The sequence below is a fragment of the Mauremys reevesii genome, linkage group 2 (genome assembly GCF_016161935.1).
Source record: "Mauremys reevesii isolate NIE-2019 linkage group 2, ASM1616193v1, whole genome shotgun sequence".
Classification (NCBI taxonomy): Eukaryota; Metazoa; Chordata; order Testudines; family Geoemydidae; genus Mauremys; species Mauremys reevesii.
Window position 1 is genome coordinate 283,073,121 of NC_052624.1, and position 13,218 is coordinate 283,086,338.

At 48.5% G+C, this 13,218-nt stretch overlaps 1 protein-coding gene across 7 annotated transcripts in view; it reads left to right on the forward strand.

Moving 5' to 3' along the window:
* Window positions 1-12,702, forward strand: part of RHPN1 (rhophilin Rho GTPase binding protein 1) — a 65,297-nt gene extending 52,595 nt beyond the window's left edge. For 6 of the 7 annotated variants that reach the window (XM_039522395.1, XM_039522394.1, XM_039522390.1 and 3 more), the window contains exons 11-15: window positions 2,128-2,322; window positions 3,596-3,672; window positions 5,418-5,564; window positions 7,325-7,483; window positions 9,307-12,702. In XM_039522395.1, coding sequence (XP_039378329.1) covers window positions 2,128-2,322; window positions 3,596-3,672; window positions 5,418-5,564; window positions 7,325-7,483; window positions 9,307-9,498 — 770 coding nt within the window. In that variant the 3' untranslated portion in view covers window positions 9,499-12,702. The remainder of the gene's footprint in view (window positions 1-2,127; window positions 2,323-3,595; window positions 3,673-5,417; window positions 5,565-7,324; window positions 7,484-9,306) is intronic. The other variant, XM_039522393.1, reaches the window with a different exon arrangement.
* The last annotated feature ends 516 nt before the right edge of the window (window positions 12,703-13,218 follow it).

Consider the following 13,218-nt stretch of genomic DNA (forward strand, 5'->3'; position numbering starts at 1 on the left):
TGCAGGGCAGAGCAATTGCAATTTTCTTCTTTACACATGAAGGGGGGGGGGGCTGAGAAGCTCAGCCCCTGAGATTGATGAACCAGCCCCAGCCCACTGCACCATCACCATCCGAAAATTAGGGCAGGATTCGATATAAAGTCCTAGTGTAGACCAGGCCTAAGACTTCTATGATTTTAGAAAGCATGAAAAACCAAGAGACAAAGACATACTGGGGATAAATTCATCTTCAGCCCAAGGCTGGATTGTTCCCTACTAGCGGCTTTGTCTAGTTTAGTTCTGAAATGTTCTAAGTAAGAGGGTTTATTATCATAATTGTACTAGTGAGACGGATGAGAATCCTTAAGTGTTCCCAACAGAACTTCACAAGCCGGCTATTCCAAATGACATCTTGCTAAGATTTAGGGGGCCAGATCCACAGCTGGTGTAAATTGGTGTGTGGCTCCATTTAATTTCACTGAAGCTATGTTGATTTACACCAGCTGGGATTCTGGCTCTATTGCTCTTCTCTACCAAGAAGACAAGATGGCCCCGTTAATTCTTACAAAAAATGGAAAGTGTAAACACCAGTCTTTGCTCTTGTATATTCCCAAGATGCAGAGGTTAAAACATAGCCACAGAAAGGTCCCTCTTTCCTTTCTTGCAAAAGAGCAGTCTTCCTCGCCTCCTCTGTGGCTCATTGGGTTGTAACTTCAATGCATTTAGACCAGTGGTTTTCAACCTGTGGTCCGCGGACTCCTGGGGTTCTGCAGACTATGTATAAGATTTCCAAATGGGTCCATACCTTGCATTTTAAATTTTGTAGGGGTCTGCAAATGAAAAAAGATTGAAAACCACTGATTTTTAGACCAACCATGTGAGATGTTATACTACCTTGTCAGCAGTCAGCACAGCTTCATCTTCAACTAAGTAATATTGGAGGCAGAAGTGCCAGCTCAGACAGTTGACTTTAGTTCTAAAACATGACTTAATGTTCTCCAGGGAGTGGAGGGAGACTCTGTCCCAATGTAAAGATTAATTAGAAAGCAACATAATTATCTGAGAACTTTTCAGGACATGCCTGGGCTTGTGTATTTCTTAATTGCTATTATCTATTGAGTAATTCTTTGATCACCAAATCCAGATAGACCATCCCTGTGTTTCTGTACATGATAGGAAAAAGCAGGAAGTCCGTCATAGCACTTGCAAAACCAAGTTTACTCCAGTGTCCAAGAATCTACGAATTCCAAATAGTGATGTGTATTTTTAATATAGATTGATCTGTTAGAAAATGAAAAATACTTATTTTAATGAATTTCTGTCTCCTAGTAGAGAACAGGGCCTAAAGATACTTGCATTGTCAACATCCTACAGCACAAATATTCATTTCTGAGAAACGTATAGCATAGAATCTGATATGTCAGGCTCTGATCTCTTACACCTGTGTAAATCCAGTAAATTCCTCTAGATTATGTTCCCATCATGTGTCTTTAAACTGGAACTACCATAAGATTGTCAACCAAAGAATGTTTATTCCGTGGTTTATCACTGGCCACAGGTAGCTTCCTGACTCTGCATCTGTGTTCATAAATTTGCAGTTTAAGGCCAGAATGGAGTTAGGAACCTAGTCTGACCCTGTATATAATTCAAGCTTCTAAAGCCCACCCAGTTACTCCTGTAAAGAGCCCAATAACTTGTTTGGCTACAGCAGATCTTAAATGACACATCCTAAATCATAACTGAGCCCATGTTGGGCTGAGCAATAGCCCTGCGTGGGGGCAGAGGGGGAACCCTATACCAGTAAAGAACTGAATTGAAAACTCCATGTCATTGCCCAGGCCCACTGAGCACAACAACTCCTGTGAGACCTAGAGGTGAGGCCTGCATGTCCATGATTGGTGCTACCTCCACTCAGCTCAAGAAGGAGCACCGCATGTTTGGGCAGGTCTGTGCTGCATTTGGGAGCTGTGGTTGCAGCCTGTATAGGCCCTCCTGACTTAGCTTTGATCGAGCTAGCTCGCCAAAAGTAGCAGTGAAGTTACTGGGACTGCTTTCTGCTGATCTGCTAGTGGCTTGGAGGGAACATAGTCCTGCCTGAATTATCTGTCCCGTCAGTGACGGATGTGTTATGGCGTTTGTACTTCATAGGCAAGGCTCATTTGAAAAAAGCTATCATGCGACACGAAGAAGCCATGAGGATCCATAGCCTGTGTAAGATCCTGAGGAAGATGGACATCCTCCAGGAGGTCCTCTCCTTCGCTCACAAGCGCTCGCTTAGCAAATACTCAGAAATCGATCACGAGGAAGACTTCTTCGAAACCGGAGATGCTCCCGACATTCATCGTAAGTGTCATTTGATGTGTTGGAAGCACTATTGACTGTCTTCCTGTGTCTTTGATCCTTCAGGCTCCTCCTCCCTTAGTCCCTATAACAGGGATTAAAAGAGAACTGGATAAATTCATGGAGGTTAAGTCCATTAATGGCTGTTAGCCAGGATGGGGTAAGGAATGGTGTCCGTAGCCTCTGTTTGTCAGAGAGTGGAGATGGATGCCAGGAGAGAGATCACTTGATCATTGCCTGTTAGGTTCACTCCCTCTGGGGCACCTGGCATTGGCCACTGTCGGTAGACAGGATACTGGGCTGGATGGACCTTTTGGTCTGACCCAGTATGGGTCATTCTTATGTTCTTATGCAAGTCCTTTTCTCTGCTAAATTATCCCCTCTCAAATTAAATTGGCATGTGCACTTGCAGGAGCCATGTTGGGAGAGTTATTACTCATTGATAATGTTCTAAAGTTGCAATTTTCCGTCTCAGACCCCGGTGACGGACAGGGTATAAAAGCCTAGCCCTTTCCTCCATTCTGAAGGATGAGAGGAGAATTAGTATTTTTGTGGCACTACTAATCCAAGAAATTTGATTCACTTCATCAACATTAAGCTACATTTCTTCCATCTACCCCACCCCCTAAGTGGGTATGGAAGGTATTTTACAAAGGGGGTGGGAAAACTGCAGCGCGAAGAAGGGACGTGATTTGCCCAGGATCACACAGCAAGCTGGTGGCAGAGTTAGGATTAGACCCAGACACACCCAGATCAGGTGGTTTGTTTAATACGTTCTGGTATTATGCAGCAATTTGCATCACCACATAACTGCACTTCAGGAAATTGTGGGCCAAGCCATCAGCTGGAGTAGTCGGGCCTGGCTCCATTGAATTAAATGGAGCTAGGCTGACTTACACCAGCTGGGAGTCTGGGCCTGTTATGTTGGTCTGTCACATAAGCAGGGTTGGGCTTTTTCTAATGAATACACTGCTGCTGTCCTGACACTACTAATCACGTGTTACCACAGCACCTAGGAGACGAGTCGTGGACCAGATCCCCATTGTCTAGGTGCTTTACAAACACAGATCAAAAAGATGGTGCCTGCCCCAAAGAGCTTCCAATCTGAGCATAAGGCAAGCGGCAACAAACAGATGGATGCAGACAGACGGGGAGGTACAAGAAATGGTCAGCGTGATAGGCTGAGTCTGCCTGGCCACTGGATACATACATGAGCAACAGCTGCTGGTTCATTCATGCAACAATGGAATGTCTTTGTTTTTTCTTTTACTCTTAGCCAAAACGAATCAGAGACCGGAAATAAAATCTCCCAACTTCTCCCAAGTGAAGGTGACGGACATCTTCCATAGACTGGTATGTAACAGTGATGAGAGGAAACTGTCTAGCGCCTGACGCCTATCAAAACCAATGATGAAATTGCTCTGAGGCCAAGCGATGGGGGGACCATTGCATGCAGCATCTAGAAGCTTCTGGGTGGTGCTCTGAGCAGCTCCCAGAGCCTGAGAGCTAGTCCAGGCGACAGTGTCGCTACAGGCAGCCTGTCTAAGGGTACGTCTACACTCGAGCTGAAAGTGTAATTTCCAGCTCAGGTAGACCCATGCATGCTAGCGTGCTGAGAGCAGCATAGCTGCAGCAGCCCAGGTAAGTAGGCAGGGTACTTGGGGCAGCTAGCCCGTCCCGCCGGCTAGGGGCAGCTAGCCCGTCCCGCCGGCTGTGCAGCTGCAGCTCCACTGCAATGTTGGCTGGATCAGGCCTATGTCTGCCCAAGCTGGAAATCGTCCTCAGTCTGAGTGCAGACCAACCCTAACGCAAAACCAGTAGGTGGCACACGGCTTCATTCTCTTTTGGTATGTTGTCTCCTCTTATGTCTTGGGTTGTAAAGGATTTTCTAAAGCAACAGCGAATATGGCCCAGTGCGGGCTGAGAGCAGTTTTGCAATATGCAGTTGTCTCAGCTTTGTGGAAATGGGTCTTTTAATTATTTTTACGAGTCCCAGCCAGGGACCAGATCCCATTGTGCTAGGTGCTGTACAAACCAAGACAGGACCAAAAGACAATCCTTGTCCCAATGAGCTGACCATCTAAGTACAAGGCAAGAGACAACAAGTGGGGCGGACACTTCCCAGCTCAGGGAAACAAAATGCTTAATGTCAGCCTCTCCTTCGTCCCTAGTCTGATCCCATTCGCAGTTGTGAATTGAGTAGCGTAGCACGGCCAGCTTCCAGTGGAACAGTTTGTGCAGGGTGCCCAGGATGTGTGCAGCACACAGCTTGCAGGGGGACTTCAGCGTAGCAGAATATTACAAGCATCTGCACTCTGGACATCTTGACAGCCACAGCAGAGGAACCAGGGACACTTGCAAAGGTGCCCTGAAGTAAGGCCCAGTCCTGCTGAAGTTGAGGGAAGCTTTGCCATTGCTTTCACTGGCATTAGGGTCTGACTCTAAGGATAAAATACGTCTCTGTGCAGAGGGCCGGCACTGTGCCCCGGTTCGGGCCCATGTGAGCACCACCTGGGCTGGTGTTGCAGACAGGGTGGATTTCATCCTCCTGTGGCCAGCTAGATTGCAGTTCCCAGACTAGGGTCTTGAGCTAGAGCCCACCCACCCGCCCCCTCCAGTGCTGGGACTTTGGTCTCAAGGGAGGGATTTGAAGAGTCCGTTCCATGCACTAATGGTAAGTAGATCTGGCTCTTTGTTTTCTTCTAATTTTGGCCGAAGGACTGAATCTAACCACAGACGTGCTTCTAATTGACAGAAGCTCCCAGTTTCTGGCAGCTGCTCTCGATGGCTAGATCTTGCGCGCCCCCCCCCCTTGCAAGAAATGGGTTGAATGTCATTTGGTTAATTACTGCCAACCCCAACATACCTCCTTGGCTTTTGGACAACTGAATGTTTGCAGTTGCTCTGACATCTAGTCAGTGTAAACGCTGCTTGGGGGGCACAAACTAGGATTGTCTGCGGAGCACAAATGATCCAGCTTCGCGCTTCCTTGGACAATGAGTCAAAGTCAGTGGGATCTCTGTGAGCCAGGGGACTAGGGCTGGACTCTCGAGAGGACCACTGCACTGAAACACATTGTCCTATGTCTGTTTATCCAGGGCCCTCTGTCAGTTTTTTCAGCCAAAAACAAGTGGCGCCCTGCACGGCGAGTTCATCTGGCCAGAGGAGAAAATGGCTTTGGGTTGACGCTCCGAGGGGATTCCCCTGTCCTGATTGCGGGAGTGATACCTGGGGGCTGTGCATCCGTAAGTAGCTAGTGCTTCCCTCGTCCCCCCTCGCCTCGCTGGAGAGACAGACAGGGTTAGTAGCACCACCTCTGATTCAGAGGGCCTGGCATTTCCCTGTGTGAGACCACGTTCTCAGCTGCTAATAACTTGGACCAAACTGGAACCATTTGGGCTGATATTTCCCATGCTGAGTGTCGGGCTCAGACTGAATCCCCCACCCCTGCTCCTCCCCCCCCAAAAAATAAATTCAGCCCTTTTTGAGGATGAGCTGAGGGAAAATGCTTTGATTTGTCCATGTTAAAAAATTCTGGAGACTTTTTTTTTTTCCTTCGGGAAGCTTTAGCACCTCTATGCTTTGGAGCAGACACTTGAAATTTGGGAGGGGGGGTTGACCTTTGCATCTTTTGTCATCCTCATGAATGTCCTCCCAAATCTGGCTGAGTTACAAGTCTCAAATCATATTTGGCATGTGCTCAGTAGAGACTCACTAGAATGTCACAGCTTCATTCCCCAAAGATTCTGTACGCACTAAGCATGCTCTAGCGCCCAGGGCTAGTGGGACTTTCCCTGCGGTTATTGGCTACTCCAGGCCATGCTAGATCCAGACACCAGAACTGAGAGCAAGGAGACTCTCTCCTGTGTTCAGTGCCACCCCAGGTACTGTGCGAGCCGTGAGAAGGAGGGCAGCCACCTGAATGGAATGCAGAGGGGAGTAGAACCGGACAAGGAGTCTTGGGGATGGGAAGACACTTGGACTGGAGGCTGGCATGGTGGAGTGTGGGAAGGGAAATTGGACAGCCAGCAGAGATTGGGACTGGCTGGACAAGGGGGCTGGAAGCTGGGGATGGGACAGAGAAGACTGGGAACCGGTGAGGGGGAGGAGAGGGAGACTTATCTGATGTGGAGCCAAGAGGTGGGGGGCAGGGGATGTATTGAAGCCGACTGGGCAAAGAGACTGAGATGGGGAGCTTGGAGAGGGGGCCAGAGATACGGAGATTGGATGAGGGGCCAGGGAGGGAGATTGGAAACATGAACAGAGGACGGCTGGAAGCCGCAGTTGGGGGTGGAGTGATGGAACAGGGGTGGGGATGGAACTGGAATGGCTGGGAAAGGAATTTAGAGTGGGAGTGGAGTAGGGGTGGGGAAGGAACAGAACAGATTGAAAGGGAAGGGCCATAAGAGGTCAAGCTTTGGGGGGAAAAGGCAGAAGAGCTTCTCAAAGGAAAAGCCTTCTAGAGGGGTGGGGGGGGGAAGCATAGGAGGACCCACAGAAATAGGTGTGGAAGAAGAGCATTTATCTACTGGATCTTTTAATAGGGTATTTGAAAGACCAGACTGGTAACCAGTAATGTTCTGTGTGTTCACTACTAGTCTCATCTGGTGCCCATTGTACCAGTGGGAGTCTTTCCACGGACTTCACTGAGCATTGGATTGGGCTCTGTGACCCCAGTCTAGTAAGGCATTTAAGCATGTGCTTTGCTTTAAGCTCTGTTGAAGTAGATGGAAACTACTTGTAACTTAAGTGCTTTGCTGGCTCAGACCTACCCCAGATCTTGCAGAAGTGGTCTCCTTTAATGCCTCTGCAAATGGGTAAACAGGCTGAGCATTTTCCTAGGACCATCTCCATGCTTCCAGTAGTCCAGCCAGAGTCCTAGGGTCATGCCGTATTGAACTTCGGGGAAGGAAATGCTGAGTCTCTGCTAGTTCCTGAAAGAGGGGTGCCGTAGCCATGCTGGGACATTTCAGGCTCCATTTGGCCTTTGTTTGCTCTCTTGCAGGAAGCCGGGCTAAAGGAAGGAGACTACATAGTCTCTGTGAACAGCGAGGATTGCAAGTGGTCCAAGCATGCTGAGGTGGTGCAGCTGCTGAAGAGCGTCGGGGAAGAGGGTGTAGACATTGGCGTGGTAACCCTGCAGAGTTCCGATGGACAGAACCTTGTAATTCACCTTCTTGCTTTGTCCGAACCTTAGCAAAAGCCCCTTAGGTGGATATGTATCGGGAAACCAGGGCTGGCAGAGAGAAGCTTGCTGAGATCAACCCAAGCTTTGTCTCTTCAGGATACTTTGGGTAGTGGAGTCTGGAAACAATAAAGCATGTGGCAATAAACCAGCTGAGACCTAAGCATGTCTACACTACAAACTTAAGTCAACCCATGTTAGGTCGACTTACGGCCAGTGCGGTAATTAATGTGCTGGCTGATGTCCACGCTCTCATCCTTCTGTTGATGGTGCATGTACTCCCCAGGAGCACTTCCCCGACTGAAGGAGGACAGCGTGAGGGGCTGAGAGCCTGAGCGTTCAGCTCCCTGCCGGGAGCCCAGCTGCTGGCTGGGCTCTCAGCTTGGCTCCCCGCCAGAAGCCCAGCAACCACCCTGGCTTCTTGCCTCCCTGCTCTCTGCCAAGAGTGGTGGGTAGTTGCCTGGGCTTCTCTGCTCCCTGAGGGGGGGGGAGTTGGGTGCTGCCCAGCTGGGAGAGGGGAAGCCATGATGAGGGGGAACCAGGCTGTAGCTGGAGCCCACCACCGGCCCCAGATGCTCTTGTCAGTTTCTGGAGCCATGAAATTGACAAGAATGACCACCGATAGCTGATGTAAGTAAGGCAGTGTGTCTACACCTACGCTGTGTCACCCTGACGACGCTGACATAAGCCCAATGCCTCACATGGTCAGGAAGTTACTATGTCAGTGTAATAGGGCACTTACATCGGTGGGAGCATGTCTGTAGTGTGTATGTAGGTCGACGTAAGCTGCATTATGTTGACCTAACTCTGTAGCATAGACCAGGCGTCAGTGGCCCTGAAGGAGCGTAGAGGGACCTTTCTGCTTTGCTTTCCACTGAGTGAGGGCTTGACTTTTCCAGAGGTGCTTGAGCACCCACAGCTCTCAGCTCCCCCGTTAACGTCACGCTTTTGAAAATCAGGCCTGAAGCTTTGCCTTTAGAAACATCTTGGGTTTTATTCCCCTTCTGATACATTCTCCAGGGACTGGCCTAGAGACTGGTCTGTGGCATTGGGCTGTGGGAGATTAAGCAGTCTGTTCTCAATCCTGGTCTCTGCTGGCCTAGGGAGCAAGTGTCTGGAGGTGTGGTGGCTGTGGGGAGATGGGAAAGAGTGGGTGCACTCTGCTGTTCAGCTGCCCTGTGGCTAGTTAAGTAGCAACGATGGGCTTGGAAGCAAAGCTAGTCCTGATTGCTCAGGATTGAGGTCCTGCTGGTCAGGCGGGTTTGGGGTCAGAAGGTGGTGTCTGGAGAGTGGGGACTGTAAAGCAAAGGAGGGATTCCCAGGACTCTGAGCAGGACGTGGATGCTCCCTGGTATGGTGAAAACCACATCGTTACAATAAAGTGGATAGTCAGCAGCACCGGCTAGTGGTCTGAGCGCAGGACTGCAAGCCTGGAGCCCTCCAGCCTCAGCTCCATCTCCAGGCTGCTTTGGCGAGTCCCTAAACTCTCTGGGCCTGATTCTGCTCTTGCTTGCATGGAAGCCCACCAGCGTATAACTGGTGCAAGGTCAGAATTGGACTCTGGGGGTGAAACTTAGCAGACTCCTGGAGCATTGCGGGGTTTGACATAGTGTTTGTACAGCGCTCTGGAAGTGCCAGTCTCTGGATGCGTTCAGTACTCCAGGCCATTTTGTTCCTACAGCACATATGTAAGTGGCATTTACCCACATACAGCACTGGCCTTAATAAAAGCTGTGTGTTCGTTTCTATTCCTCCCCTCTCGGGGCTATATCTTACGCTCTTGATTTAATTCTTTCTGGCAGGTGGACAGGAGGTTGGTGGCCATGTCATCGGGGGGTGCACTGCTGAAGAACAACAAAGAGAATAGCAGGAAGAGCCTCATGAACAGCAAGAGCGCCAGCACCCTGCTGGCCTGGAGCAAGAAGAGTAAGCGCAGCAAGAGCAGCACTTACAGCCTTCCCTTCACCACTGTGGGAGACGAGTCCATGTACTGAACCCTCGGCCTGGCTGGGTCCCGGCTTATTGACGTTAACTCTTGGCATTGCTGGGGAGCAGGAGGAGAGAGCAGCAGCTACATGGCACTGGGAGCTACGCTGGTGTCATTGCAATCAGTTCTTCTAGCCCTGAGGGAGGAGAAGACTCCAGAGCTGATCCTTGGTGCCTGAGGAGCATGGCGTCGAGCTGGATTCTTTCCTAGCAGAGTGGGCTGACAGGTGTAGTGCTCTCGTTGCTGGTGACCAGCAGGCTCTTCCATCTGAGCTTGCATGTAAAAAGTCCTCCGCTGAATGGTTTGCGGGAGGGACTGTTGGTTTGTTTTTTCTGGCTCATACTCTAGTACCAAGACGGCCGCCTCACCGGCAGTAGTAAGTGCCGGTATAGTCAACACCAGCAGGCAAACCAAAAGCTGTGAAGTTCTGTACTGTCTCTTAGGCCTTGTAAAAATCCTGTGCACATGGATGCCAACTTAGCCAAGGAGGACATCAGCGTGAATACACAAAGCAGGAAATGTGTAGAATTTTCTCAACTTTTCTCAGCCAAAGGGCGAGGAGTGAGACATTGAGATCCAACATGAACTGATTGTTGGTACGTCTGAGGATTTCTATTCCAGTGGGGCCTCCTGCCGTCCACCCCAAGGTGGACAGAAATAGCAGGCCATGAATAGCAGGCCACTACTGAGTGCAGAGAACATAGACACTGTCTCCAGCCACTCTGCGGTGGACTGGGGAAGAAATTAGAAGTGTATTTTCTAAAAACACTAAAGGAATGTTAAGGTTGCCGAGTGAAGCGCTGAAGTCAGGGAAGTCAGTGTTTCAGTTGGACAGGGAACCTTAACTGAGACCCCTTGTGCACAAGCATCATGGTAGGAGCTTGAGGCACATTTCACATCCTACTATGTCTGTTGGTCTCCTGCTTCATTTAGTGCACAGGGTGAGAGCGCGCACAGAAGATGGAGTGCTGAATTTACATGCTCAGATTAGGGGTGGTGATTCAAATGATTTTCCAGACAACTTTCCCGAAGCACAGCTTTGCACGTGTATTTGGTTGCTCCTTCTGGTGCAAATTTTACAATCTCAGTAGCATGACCCCAGATCTTGAATGCTTATGGATCAGTGTCCTAACACATAAAGGACAGAGCGGGAGGGAGAGCTCAGTGGTTTGAGCATTGGCCTGCTAAACCCAGGGTTGTGAGTTCAGTCCTTGACAGGGCCACTTAGGGATCTGGGGCAAAATCAGTACTTGATCCTGCTAGTGAAGGCAGGAGGCTGGACTTGATGACCCTTCAGGGTCCCTTCCAGTTCTAGGAGATAGGTATATCTCTATTATTATTAGCAGCTCAGCTCTCATTTCGCTCCAGGTCGATAGAATCATAGGACTGGAAGGGGACTGCGAGGTCATATAGTCCAGTTCCCTGCACTCATGGCAGGACTAAGTATTATCTGTGAATGTGAAATGAGTGTTTCACATGGGTAACACACAGCCCTCAAGTTGTCAGTATTGAGACTCTAGAGGAAATGGGTTAACTAACCATCTGATCAGAGCAGAAGCCATATCCTGCTCTCCAGATATGTGCCACTCTTGTTCAGTGGTTCTGGATCAATTTCCAAGTCATTCAGAGTGGTGTGCAGCTTGAGGGGGCAGAGTTTGGTCTGTGCACCCAAAAATCCTGTTGTCACTGAGACTATCGGGTGCACAAGCAATGCTGGCTCGGTCCCCACTTCAGCAAAGCACTTAAGCAAGATCCAGCACAGACTTAAACATGTGTTTTTAAGCACTGTTCTGAATCAGGGCTGGGTGCATGACTGTAATGGATACATAGCTGTCTGTCAGCTGTTCCACAGGCACCCGGCCAGGGCATAACCTGCTCCTCTGTATGAAAGGGAAAGATGTATCCACATAGTCATTGTCCTTTTTCCACCAGCAGAGATGGATCCACTAACAGCCAAAGGGCCTCCTGCTTCTGTGTGAAGTTAAAATTCCAAGCAAATAACTCCTCTAAATCATTAAACTACTAACATTTGCCCTGGTATTGGATCTCATGCACACTGCTAATATCCTAATTCTGTGCTGCCAGCATTCTTAATGGTGCTGAGCTGAACAATGCATACAGCTTAACAACTGTGCTGTCGCTGCTGGAAAAATCAGAAGACTATATACATTATGAACAACGTTAGTTTTCAGTCCCATTTCTGTATTGTGTGTTCGGGTTTTTTGTGGAGGCTGTCCAGTCTTCTTGAGTGCGTGATTGCTGTTGGTAGGTATAAAATACCCTTCAGAGATGTAATTGTATTTTTGTACAAGTAACAGTTGGTGTCTACTTCTCCCTTTTTTTTAAAGTCACGAATAATTTGTAGCAATAGTTTAATGGGATAAACTGAACACACATGTCCCTTAGACTGGTAGCAAAATATCTTCTCATTAGCTTCCTTTGAGTTTTACTTTATTTTGTTTCATGCAGCACAATGCTAATGTGCCAAGCTGTTCATCCTATTTTATTTTAAAAAAAAAATTGGTTTCATCCCCTGAAAAAAGGCATTTCTGTGAAACCCGTTAGCTGCTGATAGATCTTTTCATTCATGCATCCCCCAATTCTCAGAACTGCACTTGCTCTACAAGTGGATTCAGATACTTGCCCTCCACCTGGCTTTCTTTAACTGTTACTTGAGGACCACCTCCGTCCCATGGTTTGTGGTGATAAGACTTCGTACTCCAGGGCATAAGCCAACCACTAAACTGCCTGGAGTTAGGAATCTTCCCCTAGGGGACAGTTACTTGATACTTGTCCACTAAGGGATTTCTTGCACCTTCCTCTAAAGCAGCTGGTACTGGCCACTGTCAGACAGGAACTGCTGTACTGGAACTGAACCATCTAGTACAGAACCCGGGGTAAACTTCCCAGCCACCAAGTGATAAACTTAATGGGGAGACACCATTGTGGGTTTAAATAGAAATCAGAGCTTCAAGCTTAGAAATGGTAGGAATTTTTAAATATCTTGTTTTTGCTGCCATAACTGAGGCCTCTGAGCCAGAGACTTATTTATTTAAAGCAATGTGTATGACTGCATATCGCATTTGTATCCCCAGATGCTTATGTTTACGTCATCAGGTTTGTGGGGGTTTTTTTAACATGCATTGTGCATCTTTCTAACACTGGTGGGTTTTATTTGTATGTTGACGCTCACCTTTCAATGATTATAAAATACGGATTTGAAAACTAAATTTTCTTGGTGCACTACTTCTGTAGATCACACTCTATGCCTCTGCAACGGCTGTGAAATGAGCCCATGGATGCGCTTGTGAAAGAGTCTGGATAAATTCATAGCGCCTAAGGCCAGAAGGGGCTAGTTGAATCCCCCCAATGCAGAGTTAAAATGCCTTGGTGACTAGTGGATGGATTTTGCTAGCCCAAGGTCCATAGTGCAGTGGTGGCCCCTTGAAACCTAGGTGAAGGAGCTGGAGCTAAACCTGTCCCTGTTGTGCCTAGTTGTTCCAGTGCATGCAGTTATCAGGGAATCCCCTAACACCATAAGTACATCTCTTCATATGTTCTCATAGCCACAAGCCTTTGTTCACTGAGGGCTGTAAACAGGTGGTTCTTCAAGTATGTGCCAGAGTGGATCTCTCACCAGGTGCACAGCATGCTCCTCGTGTCCAAAGCCACAGTCATTTGCATAGAAGTGCCCATTGGACCCCCACCTGAGGGTATAAAGGGCAGA